This window comes from Desmodus rotundus, chromosome Y (genome assembly GCF_022682495.2).
Source record: "Desmodus rotundus isolate HL8 chromosome Y, HLdesRot8A.1, whole genome shotgun sequence".
NCBI lineage: Eukaryota > Metazoa > Chordata > Mammalia > Chiroptera > Phyllostomidae > Desmodus > Desmodus rotundus.
The window spans coordinates 1,738,536-1,750,664 of record NC_092332.1 but is presented as its reverse complement, the minus strand read 5'-3'; the positions used below and the strand labels follow the sequence as shown (position 1 = coordinate 1,750,664).

Here is a 12,129-nt window from a genome sequence, read left to right as displayed (position 1 = left end):
ATTCTAGACCATGAGCTCAGGTGTGGACCCGTGAATGCTCATGGGGCAAAGTACCTTCTGCCGTGCACCCCACACAGCTGGGGCACAATCTGATTTACCTCCTACCCCAGGAGCAGGGCCGGCACCCAGCCCTGAATGTGGAGTGTGCTTCCCTGACCTCAGAAGTTAGGGACAGGTGTCTCTCCACCGGCCTACCACCCACCACGTACTAGCTGCTACAAATGTGTCCATTCATCCATCCACCCAGCCATTCATCTCTATCTTTCTTTTCTTTTTTAAAAATATTTTATTTATTTATTTTTAGACAGTGGGAAAGGGAGGGAGAAAGAGAGAGAGAGAAACATCCATGTGTGGTTGCCTCTCACGCGCCTCCTTACTGGGGACCTGGCCCGCAAACCAGACATGTGCCCTGACTGGGAATCGAACTGGCGACCCTTTGGTTCACAGGCCGACACTCAATCCACTGAGCCACACCAGCCAAGGTCTACCTTTCTATGTCCGTCTGCCTATCTATCTGTCTGTCTCTCATCTATCTATCTCTTTATCCATCCATTTATCATTTATGATTCTATCCATCCATCCGCCATATTCATCCAATCATCCATCCATCATCCATTTATTATCCATCTGTCCGTCCATTGTCTGTCTATCATCTATATATCTCTTTACCCATCCATCCACCCATCCATCCTTCCATCCATGCCTGTGTATATCAATCCCCCATTATCTATCCATCCAGGTGTCTATCAATCTTGTGTGTATTGATCTTCTTTCTACCTATCACTTACCTTTACTCCATTGTCCCTTTTACTCCAACACCACAGGGTGCGTTATAGCCTCTCATCTTTCAACATCGGCAGCTCCCTTCTCTGCCAGGCAAAAAGCCACCTCTCGTTACCCACCACATCATCGCATATTTGCTCAACCCTAAAACACGCCCGCTCACTGCTTGCAGACGCACCCACCGGAGCTTTGCCAACGGCAGACCTACTGAGGCCGAAGTCACTTATCAAAGGCTGAAACACCCCCTTGTCCCGGAATGTGTCTTCCAGTTGCCGCGTGTGGTGTTCTCAGTGACACAGTGACTTTGGTGCACAGAGGACAGCGTCCAGCGCCCCTCTTTGCAGCCACAAGTGACAGCACCGTTGGCCACACAGCTGGGGCTCCGTGTCTGCTGTCGACAATAACGGCTGGTCTTGAAAATGTGAGAAGAAAGCAGGCTGCGGAGGGTTGTCTCTGAGGGTGACTGGCCTGAGACACAAGCTTTATGTCCACCCATGCTTCAGCTCTCAACTCATTAGTTAATGACCGGCTTGCGTGTGAAAAACCTTGGTTTCGCTGGTCCTTTAAAAGCGACGTAGGATGTTCATGACAGGTGTGGACATCACTCGACGAATCCAAACTCTTTCCCGCTTCTCCTGAAACTCTACTCTGTTTTTTTTCCCCCCCAGAGGAAGCATTGGCATTTGATATCATCAACTTCAATTTCGAAACAGTGCGGGTGACGTGGAATGTAAGCGAACACGCAGGGACTAATCTGACATTCCGCTACAGGTAAGTGCCCTCTGGGGGAAGAAAGAACAACAAAAAACCCAGCAATGCCCTGTATGAAAATGCCTCTTCTTCCGAGAGATCAGCAGTGGCGAGGGCCAGGAAAGAAAGCTCTGACTAAGCACACGGTCTGAGGGTAGATGTGTGTGTTTTCCTCTCCCTTCAACCACAGCCGCCGTGCCGCAAACCCAACCAAGTGATGACTGAGTCACCCGCGAAACTACCTAGACTCTCACCCCGATGTTCAGAACGTACTCTGTTCATCAGGGGTCACCTTCAGTGTCCCCCACCTTCAGGTCTGCCACCGAAACATTTCTGGGTATCAGCATGTCAGGCGCCACCTTCCAGAACTATCTGCTTCTATCATCGGCTTGTTGACCTTGCCCTCCGCACCGAAAGACCGTCATACACACATTACGGGAAGGGTTTCCCCCCAAATGAATTTAGTTCAGTTCTACAGACATGGGCGTGTGACGTGTGGTGCCGTTCACCATTTGATAGTGTAGGAGATTAGTGCAAAAGGGCACGAAAGAGGGAAATTTTTAAAGATGAATTGATTCAGAAAATAAAACTCACAGGGAAAAAAAAATGAAGCGGTGGCTTTTCCAGAGAGGTCGCAGACGTGGATTGTGTGGGGTTGCTGGGAGCGTCAGTTTTTAGTGTGAAGGGGGTACATTTTCATGTAGACAGCACTGCGGTCTGGGGTGTTCGGGACGAAGCATGAGCTGGCTCTGGGCTGAGGCCACGGCTAATACTGCAAGGAAGCTGAACGTCACGTCCCATGTTGGTGCAAGCATTCGAAAGTGCCTTTCACGACAGGGGGCTCGTTGCTCTGCAGGTCGGATGGTACCTGCATCAGTTCCTGGGGCAGACATAACAAATTATCACAAACCGAGCTTCTTCAAAACACAGATGTTCGTCCTCTGTGTGTCCTGGAGACCAGGCATCTGAGATCATCCAGGGGTCCCAGGGCTGTGCTCCCTCCACCGGCTCCAGGGAGGGGCCTTCCCGCCTCTTCCAGCTCTGTGGTCTCCACGTGTCTCTGGGCTGGTGGTCGCGTGCCTCTGTCTCCACGTGGCTTCTCCTCTGGGTCTGCGTCTCCTCTTCTGTCTCTTCTCAGGACACTGTCATTGGATGCAGGGCCCCCCTGACCCAGGACGACCTCCTCTCAGATCCTCCCCTCATCCCACCTGCAAACGCCCTATTTCCACATAAGATTCTATTCCCCGGTCCCTGGGATCGGTACATGAACGTACATTTGAATTGTCACCATGCAGCCCACTAGACAGGCCACTCAAAGGGTTTACACACTTGAGCAAGGGGATGCTTTTCTGTTCGGCCAGGGTTTGCGGTAGCTGCCCGGGAGCATCACTGTCGTGACTAAGGAAGGTACCCAGTCTGAGCCCGTGACTGGTAGACACGGTGAGATGCTTCTGTCAGAGACGGTCTACAGCCCGGTGTTGTCTCTCGTCACCGCAGGTTCCGAGGTGGCAATTATAGCCAGTGTCCCAGCTACATTCTTCAGCACGGTCTCCCCGTTGGGTGCGTCCTCAAGGCCAAAGGAGACCTGGTGATGGATTTCTGCCTCTGGAACGGGACCCACCCTGTTCTCTCCGACAGCGTGTGGATCAGCGCTTACTGTGAGTGCCCACGGGGCAGGGGGTGGGCTGCCCACGCACCTCTAGACTTGAGCGCCCCTTCCTGCCCCAACACCAAAGACGCCAGCCGTCCAGAAAGTCCCGTCTCAACACGCACGACAGGCAGAGATGCACGCGCCCCGCGGGGGGCCACCGTGAAGGCCCCCCAAATAAGGAGAGAAATACACCCTGAATGCATGCCACACAACCCGTTCATTTTCCTTCACTACTTTGAGGCTCATTGCTTCTCTTGGACTACAGAATACTGCACGCATGTAGACACCCTCTCTCCAAATATGTGTTCTGTATTCTGTATTTCTGGAGATAGTTTTATTTTTTATGGATGGGTGCCAAGGATGCATCTCAGAATCAGATGCACCCTATGGGCCCCCTACTGACAAAGTCACTCACAGCCACTGCAAGAGCTTCCTGAGGCAGCCACGAAATGCCGCCAAGCTGAGTGGCTCCAAGGACGCACACGTGGCCTCTTTGGTCGGGAGGGAGGCTATGAGTCCAACACCAAGGGGCCGGCGTAGCGGGCTCCTTCCGGACGCTCAGAGTGAAAGTCGGTCCCATGCCTCCGTGGAAGCCTCTCAGGGTTCGGAAATCCTCAGTGATCCTTGGCTTATAGGTGTGTCACCCCAATCTCTGAACAAACCGTCTCTACGCATGGGTGTGTCTCCAGTATGTCTTACAGGCATATTGGTTTTGTGGCCACCCCAGCTGCAAGAGAACCTCGCTTTGTGTTCAAGAGCAACATCTGTAGAGACCCTATTTCCAAATGCCACCGTATTTTGAGGCCCTAACAGTGGGGGCATCAACATGTTTTTTTGGCGGGGGCAGGGCACGAGTCATCCCATAACAGAAACACAAGTTTTTCATGCTTCTTCAAGACTCACCTGCTGCTCAGTCCTTGGAGCTCAGGTGAAAAGCTCTATTGCAAATGTCATACAGGGAAGGGACCTGCAACTCCCCCTGAAGGAATTAAAGGCAGAAGACAGGGAATCTCACCATGGCCATCGTAGAAATGTGGGGGCCCCCCCGTCGCAACAGTGACGATGTCTGTGTCGTCTCGCCCACCCCTCAGTGAAACCCGAGTCCCCGCGGGACCTGGAGTTCCACTGGCACGGGGAGGCCGTCACGGTGTCGTGCCCGGATCTGCCGTACCGAAGCCTCCGGTACGAAGTCCAGCACAAGGGCATCTTTGACGAAGAGTGGCAGGTGAGTGCGGTGGCATCTTCTCAGGGCCGGGGTGACAGGACATCCCCAAGAGGCTACCTCTAGAAACACAGAGAGAGAGAGAGAGAAACATCCATCAGTTGCCTTCCATTTACATCTGACCAGGGATCAAACTCACAACCTTTTGGTGCCCGGGATGATGCTCCCAGGATGACGCTAAAAAGTTTTGGCAAAACCGGAGAGCAGGATGGCCAGGGAAAGAGTGAGGAGGAGGCTCTCGCCGTGGGAGTTACATGTAAGCAAAGCAGAAGGGAGCGCGTCAGAAAAGGGGAAAGCTGGCACCGCGTGGCGGGGCCCACTAGGAGAGAATCATTTCTCCTTCAAGAAATGCAAGTTCAGTGCCGGTTGAAACCACGGTGGGCAGAAGCTTTGGCTGCAGAGCATGCCACCAATGACACAGCGGACATTCAATGACATTCAGTAGCGATGAACTTGGACAGCGTAGCCGTAGTCCGACTTCTGACCCACGGGCCCCCCGTTTTCGAAATTGATCCTAAGGCAATAATTCAAAAAGCCGTGGCGGTGTTATACACAAGAGGTCTCTTGGAACTTGCTCTAAAATAAAATATAAAAGATTTGGGCCACCCGTATGTCATGCCGCAGATGAACAGCCCACCAACCGTGGTCCCTGGCCGGGATGCTCAGTTGGTTGGAGTGTTGTCCTCTGTATGAAAAGGTTGCAGGGTCATCCACCCCCCAGTCCAGGCACACGCCTAGGTTGCGGGTTCGATCCCTGGTCGGGGCGCATATGGGAGGCAGCTAATTGATGCTTCTCTCTCTCTCTGTCTCTCTCTCTAAAATCAATAAACATAGCCTTGGTTGAGGATTAAAAAACCCAAATAATGATACACTGATATAATAAAAATTTAAAGGGCCACGAATGGACGCTTTAAAGAATATTTACTGCCCTGGCTGGTGTGGCTCAGTGGATTGAGCACTGGCCTGTGAACCAAAGGGTCACCGGTTCGATTCCCAGTCAGGGCACATGCCTGGGTTGCAGGCCAGGGCCCCAGTAGGGGGCGCATGAGAGGCAACCATGTATTGATGTTTCTCTCCCTCTCTTTCTCCCTCCTGCTCTCTAAAAATAAATAAATAAACTCTTTTAAAAAAAAGAATAGTTATCGATCAGAAGCAATGCATGTGGTTAAAACACTGTATTCTATCAGTTGCAGGAAAAGAACAATATACATTCGTTCATGGTGGTTACATTTTAGGATATTAAGTTTCTTCTGTTGCCTGGTATGTTTTCTAAAACCTCCAAAGTAACCATGTGCTACCTTTCTATTCACACACAAGTGCTTCCTTTTTTAAAAGGATGAATTGCCTCCACTGACCAATTCTTCACAAACACCTGAAGTAGTCGATGTTGTAAAGGAGTGTGACTTTTTTTTTCTGTTGGAGGGAAGCACAGATGTGGGGGCACACGTGGTCTCTTGCTGTTGGTTTGAGGGTTCAGATCTGGGCAGAAAGACAAACTGACCCAAGACGCCCAAGCGCCTGTGGGAGGGAAGTGGAGTCCCCGAGAAACATCCAGGTGAGGTGTCCGATGCACCTGTTCCTTTCTCTTCCCTGCAGTCCAAGGAGGAAGACACCTGCAACGTGACGATCGAGGCCTTGGATGCTGACAGGTGCTACAGCTTCAGGGCCAGAGTCACAGCCAAGGAATCCAGCTACGGCCCAGACACCTACCCCAGCGACTGGTCAGAGGTGGCCCACTGGCAGAGGGGTGAGCCGCGAGGTGAGGCCGGTGACGCAGCCACGCGGCCCCCTGGCCCGGCGGGCAGGGAGCGCGGGGCACCTGGAAAGCCGGAGGAGGGCAGATCAAAGACAATGCCTCTGCTTGTTTTTCTCTCCCGCTGGACTGCTCACTGGGGCTAAGCTTTAGTGTTTGCTTCTAGTAGCCTGGCAAAGGCATATTCACAAAGACTCTTTGTGAGTGGTGTCACACTGACACACGCCCATGTGTGCAGGTAGACAGATGTACAGGTGCATGGGTGGAGGGTGGAAATAGATACACAGGTGACAGATGGGTGGAAGAGTCGTAGGTAGACAATGTAGACAGGTGAGGGGTGGATGGATGGATGGATGGGTAGGTAGATGATACCTGATAAATATATAGATTGATAATGGATGATTGATGGAAGGGTGGAAAGATGGATTGACGCTAGGTAGGTAGACCGATGATTGATGGGTGAATAAGTAGATAAATATTGGATAGAAGGATGGGTGGACGGTGGACGAATGGTGGATGGTGGGAGGATGGAAGGGCAGATGGATGGTCAGAAGGGCGGACAGAAGACTCCCAGGTGGTACGCAGAAGTGAGCCTGTGTCCCCTCAAACAGCCGGCACGGCCGGTACAGAAGGGCCGTGTGGGGAGCGCACACTACATGCCCGATGTGAGTCTGTGGGGAGACACCTCCTGTCCTTCCAGGATGCTTCTGACCGAAATCGGGATTTCCTGACCCTCACACACCGGCACGTATACAGCAGACAGAACGGATGTGGGCGTGGGAGCTCCACCACGGTCTCCTGTGATGAACTAACCGCGCTCAATCTGCTTTTGCTTTAGACTCGTGCCGGAAGACACCGTTTTCCTCCAAATTTATTATAGTTTACGGCCTGGTCGCCGCCCTCATACTCTTCCTCCTCCCCCTGTCTCTGTGGAAACTGCAGAGGTAAGGACCCTTCTCGCCGCTCCAGTCAGACGCGCGGGCATAGGGTTCCCTCCCCTACGAGGCTTGTCCAGTTTTGACATCCAGGTGGAGACATCGCAAAACAATGTCCTTTGAGACCGTACCCAGCCTTTCAAAAATACTATATTCATTCATTTTCTCCGAGAGCCTCCCACAAAACACCGTAACCACTGCCGTTCCGACCTGTGTTTAAATGTACCTGCGTGCAGGTGTTTGCTGGTTATGAGTTGGAAGCTGCTGATGCCCAGGGCTTGGGGCGCCATCTTGGTTTCTTAGGAGAAGGTTTCCATAGCAACGGTGGAAGTGACTTTTTTTGTCTGACCGTCCTGGATGCTCTGTCTCCAGCTGTGGGCAGGGCTGGCTCCTCCTGAGGCCTCTGTCCTTAGCGTGGGGATGGGCGTCTCCTTTTTGTGTCTTTCCGTGACCTTTCCTCCGTGGATGCCAACAGGCCTGGGATTCCTCTCTCGTCAGGAACACAGCAGCCCTGTTAAATTAGCATCCGACACGTTACCAGCTCTTAGGTTCTGTACCCGAGGGGGTGCAAACTGAACTGACCACAGACAGATCCACAGGAGGACAGACACATGTGTCTTTATTACGGTACCATTTTTACACGCAGAAGGGCATCTCAGAAAGGAAATAAAACCCCCAAAACCCAGTTCGTCTGGCGGGGGGAGTTACATTGCATTTTAACAAAGCGTGATCGGTGGGGGAGAGGCGATGGGCAGAGGGACTGGGGTGTGGAGGCCCTACCAGGTTCCCTGCGGAGGGGTCAGGAGGAATGCGCGGAGGAAGCGTGCAGCAGATACAGGCTTTCTGCGCAGAATTATCTCGGAATCTGCCACTCCTCCTGTTTCCTGGAAAGGGAGCGGGCGTGCCTGTACGAGAGGAAACTTCTTTTGCAAAAGGGGAACTGGATGTGTTTAGCTCGCTGGGGGGGGGGGGGAGGGCAGAGAGCCCCTCTCAAGTGCCGTCCCCTCAAAATACCCAAAGTGCATATCTGCGACCTCACCTTCCAGACCTCAGTTGGTCCTTATGACCTTGTGAAGGGCTCCACGCCCCGAGCAGCCACAATGTGGGTACAGCCTGCCACCTGTGGATTTGGGGATGGGGGGCGAAATCCAGTTGAAACTGTCAATGAAAAAGGAAGAAGGAGGAATCATGATGAGCCCGAGATGGGCTGTGTGACCCTCACCTGACACCCGTGGTGGGCTTCACGCGGGCGGCCGGGGCAGGGTGCCTGTGGAATCAGGGTGGGGGGGCGTCACAGTTCCATCCGGGTGCCGAGTCTCTGTGCCCCATGGGTGGGCGTCTGTGTTTCCTGTGTGAGTACACTCTCCGTGTGCCTTGCAGGGTGAAGAAGCTGCTGGTGCCCAGCGTGCCTGACCCCAAATTCACCTTCCCTGGGCTCTTCGAGTCTCACCACGGAAACTTCCAGGTAAGCCTTGCCCTGTGGGCTGGCTCACGCCCTCGTGCCAGCCTGGAGCACAGTGTTTCCCACCGACGCCCCCCAAGGATCCCTAAAAGTGGGTTCTCTAGAAATCGGCCCCAGAGACCCGCGCCCCGCCTGGTCGGCTCTGCTCACACCAGGAAGGCATGTCTGTTCCCCGGCATGTTCCCTGGGCTGGTGACCGCGTCCCTCCTATCTGCCTCCGTCTCCATGTGGCTTCTCCTCTTGGTCTGCGTCTCCTCTTCTGTCCTTCTCAGGACGCTGTCATTGGTCACAGGGCCCCCCTGACCCAGGAGGACCTCCTCTCAAATCCTTCCCTCATCCAATCTACTGAGACTCTTATTTCCAAATAGAATCCCCTACACAACTCAGAAGGTCAGGAGTGGGGCATATACACACTTTTTTGATAAGAGGTGTGTGCCATTCGGCTTCCTGCAGGAGCAAAGTGAATTTCCAAGCTGCCTAGGTGTGGAGGGGGGAAGAAAACATAAACAAGAGGGGAGAGAAGCCCTTTGCCCTCCCCTCCTAGGTTCTGTGCCCCAGGACTGTGCACGAAATGGACACAGGACAGATGAAAAGGACACAGTAACCAGAGAAAAGGTTGATTTCACAGGCACACGAGGCAGGGAGGGGGTCACAGAAAAGAAGGGAGAACCCCAAAGAGGGGGTCCCTGCGGGGCTATTGCCACTTCACCAGGGGGTGGTGGAGCGGGGAGAAGGATTGGACCAAGGAGAGGGGGCGGGGCAGAGCAAGCAGAGGGGGCGGGGCCAGACCAAGGACAGGGGCGGGGCCTGTGCGCAGCGGTCCCGCAGACAGACCTGTTCAACACCTCATGCTCAGTACGTTTCCTTACAGCAGCGAGGCCTGTGTGGTTGCGCCTGGACTTGGAAGGGACAGGAGAGACCCTTTCCAAGTGCAGTCCTGTTTGCAAAGGGGAAATCCCTGCGTTGCTTTTACTCACAAAGAGGGCAGGGAGCTCCTGCTGTGCGTGCTGTTTGCTGACGTTGCTTTCAGTTCCCAATAATCTCCCTGCCACGTGGGGGTGGCGCGGCCCCCTGTCCTTTAAGGGAGAGAGCGGAGGGAGCACACAGCCCTCGTGTTCGCATCTTTGTGCTAAAGCCCCTGGTTGCAGACCCTCCTTCTGTCCTAGGCCGGCCTCGCGCAGCTTCTGTGCTCCACGGGGGTGGCGTCCCCACGGAAGGGGCCCCCAGGCGGCCGTGGGCATGTGTGGGGGCGCTGGGGCAGGGGCCCTTTGCTCCCCCAGGCAGTTCGCCGACCCGGGGTTTCCTGCGTGTGACTCCCCGTGCTGTGTCCCCGCAGGAATGGATCAAGGACACGCAGAACATCACCGTCTTGAATAAGGTGGAAGACAAGGAGCCGGAATCTCTGCTGGAAGAACCGCTCGTGGTCCAGCCGCCCACGGCCAAGGCTGAGACGCCTGCGGCCACGATGACGGGCCCGTCGTGCCCGCAGACGGAGGAGAAAGAAGCCGCGGGGGACCCCAGCCTGCTGCCCTGCCCGCCCGCCCCAGGCAAGGAGCGGGTGTCTCTCGGGGGCTTCACATTTGTGGTTGGTGACAACGCGTATGTGATGGTGTGACTCGGCTGCAGGCGCAAAACTAGTGACAGGTGCACGTGGACGCAGAAACACCGAGGGGACCTTCTCAGGGACTCGACGTTCTCCCCCGTGAAGGGGACAGACAGACACCCCGGACCAATGATGCCAACGTGTGGGGGTCACCCAAGACCCCAGCCGCCCAAACAGCGCTGTGCCCGAGTCAGCTTGCACCCCTCGGGCTTTGCTGTCCGAGGGCTGAAGGCGGATCCACCGTGGGCGGCAGAGGACGGGTTGGATCTGGATTTTGGTTTCAGCTCCCGTATCATCAGGGTTGACCCTCTACCCCCATCCCTATCCTCACGGGCTGATATTTTCCATTGATTTTAGAGAGAGAGGAACGGGGGTAAAGAGACACAGGGAGAAAGAGAGAGAGAAGGAAACATCGATGGGTTGCCTCCTGTACACACCCTGACCGGGGATCGAACTTGCAACCTTTCAGTGTACGGGACGTCGCTCCCATCTGCTATGCCGCCCAGCCAGGCATCGCTGAGGCCCAGGCTGCCCTGACACCTGCTTCCTTCACCCACATCCTCCCCCCCTCCATGTCCCGCCTTTTCTCCACAAACACTTGGGAGCAATTTCCTGGGCCTTTTGTTTCCTGGAAACTGTAGCCAGCAAAGCAGCCAGAAGCAACCAGGGGCCAGGAAGGCCGCCTGGTTCATCAGTGGCAGGCAGCCCAACCCCCCCTCTTGTTCTGCAAGGGAAACACCCCCTGAACAAGAATTGGGGCATTTCCTTCCAGACACTTCGTTCCTCCTGCAGACTCCACGTCGGTGACAGGAGTGGCACAGGGAGGGGCGGGGGGGACACGGCAGACTACCGGAAGTACCCCCCCCACCGTCGAGCGCGTCTCATAGTGTTCGGTTTGTCCCTGAAATCAAGAGACAAAGGACAGGGTTGTCATGAGAACTATCGGGGGCCTCACATCGGCACTCGATGTGCCGGGAGATAGAGGACAACGCTTGCGCCGTTATCTCCTGGGCTTTGTGATTGCACAGGAAGCTTCTAGATCGCTCAGATCTGCGTTTGTTCAGCTGGCGTGGCGTTTCCTTCTCGCTCTCTGTGTGCACAGTGCTGCCAACAAACGTCCGTCGCACGCGTGGCCTGCGTGTGTGTTCTCGGGGAAAAGCATCTGCCCACTGCCCGCCCAGAGCCCTCTCTGCAAAGGGCACCAGGGAGAATGCCGTTTCCTATGGGAGTAGCTGGTGCGCATCACCGGCCACCCACTGAGCGCAGGCAGCGGAGGCTGCGCAGGGTGGAGTCACGCCCTCCGCTGGCACAGAGGAGAAAGGGGCGCTTTATCCCGGACCTCCCAGTGCGGGATGCGCTCCTGGTCTAGGTCGGCGTGTGGCGCAGGGTCGGAAGCTGGGAACTGAGACCCCACCCAGCGGAGTCTGCCTGCGCCCCGCCACGGCTGGACCCAAACCTTGCTTCTAGGCCTCCACCAGCCGTGGGCACAGGGCGCTTGCGCCACCGTGCCCGGGACGCAGCGCGCGCAACGGCTCTCCGTGCGTTCTTGAGGAATGTCGTGACACATTGATGGGACTTACAAAGGGATCCCCCCCCCCCCCGATATCGCCAGCGCCCACCTGGCCCCGCGTGGAGTTATTCCAATATTACTGACTCTATTCCCTGTGCTCGCCTTTCCGTGCTGAGACTGGTCTGTAAGGACGAATTGGTAGTTCTTAGTCCTTCTCACCCTAACCGCCCCAGGCCCCTCCCTTCTGGCAACTTTCTCTAAGCCTCTTCCTGCTTCAATTTGGTCCCGGTTCTTCACTGACACAGCATCGAACAAGCTCATTTAGAACACGCTTTGGGGACAGTCACCTTACATACCCAAGATGCGCTGGCTGCCTGCTCTCCTGCAGTCCCGAGCCCACTCTATGGCAGCCGTGGACGCACGAGCCCGCCGCGCCCAGGCCCCATGCACACACTCACTT

General features: G+C 55.1%; 1 protein-coding gene across 1 annotated transcript; it reads left to right on the top strand.

Moving 5' to 3' along the window:
- The first annotated feature begins 3,043 nt into the window (after nt 1-3,043).
- Nucleotides 3,044-10,943, top strand: LOC139440565 (cytokine receptor-like factor 2). Its single transcript, XM_071220354.1, has 6 exons — nt 3,044-3,191; nt 4,276-4,409; nt 6,003-6,165; nt 6,998-7,103; nt 8,475-8,559; nt 9,893-10,943. Exons 1-6 carry the CDS (start codon nt 3,125-3,127, stop codon nt 10,169-10,171), a joined length of 834 nt encoding a protein of 277 aa, XP_071076455.1. The 5' UTR covers nt 3,044-3,124; the 3' UTR covers nt 10,172-10,943.
- Nucleotides 10,944-12,129: the final 1,186 nt, after the last annotated feature.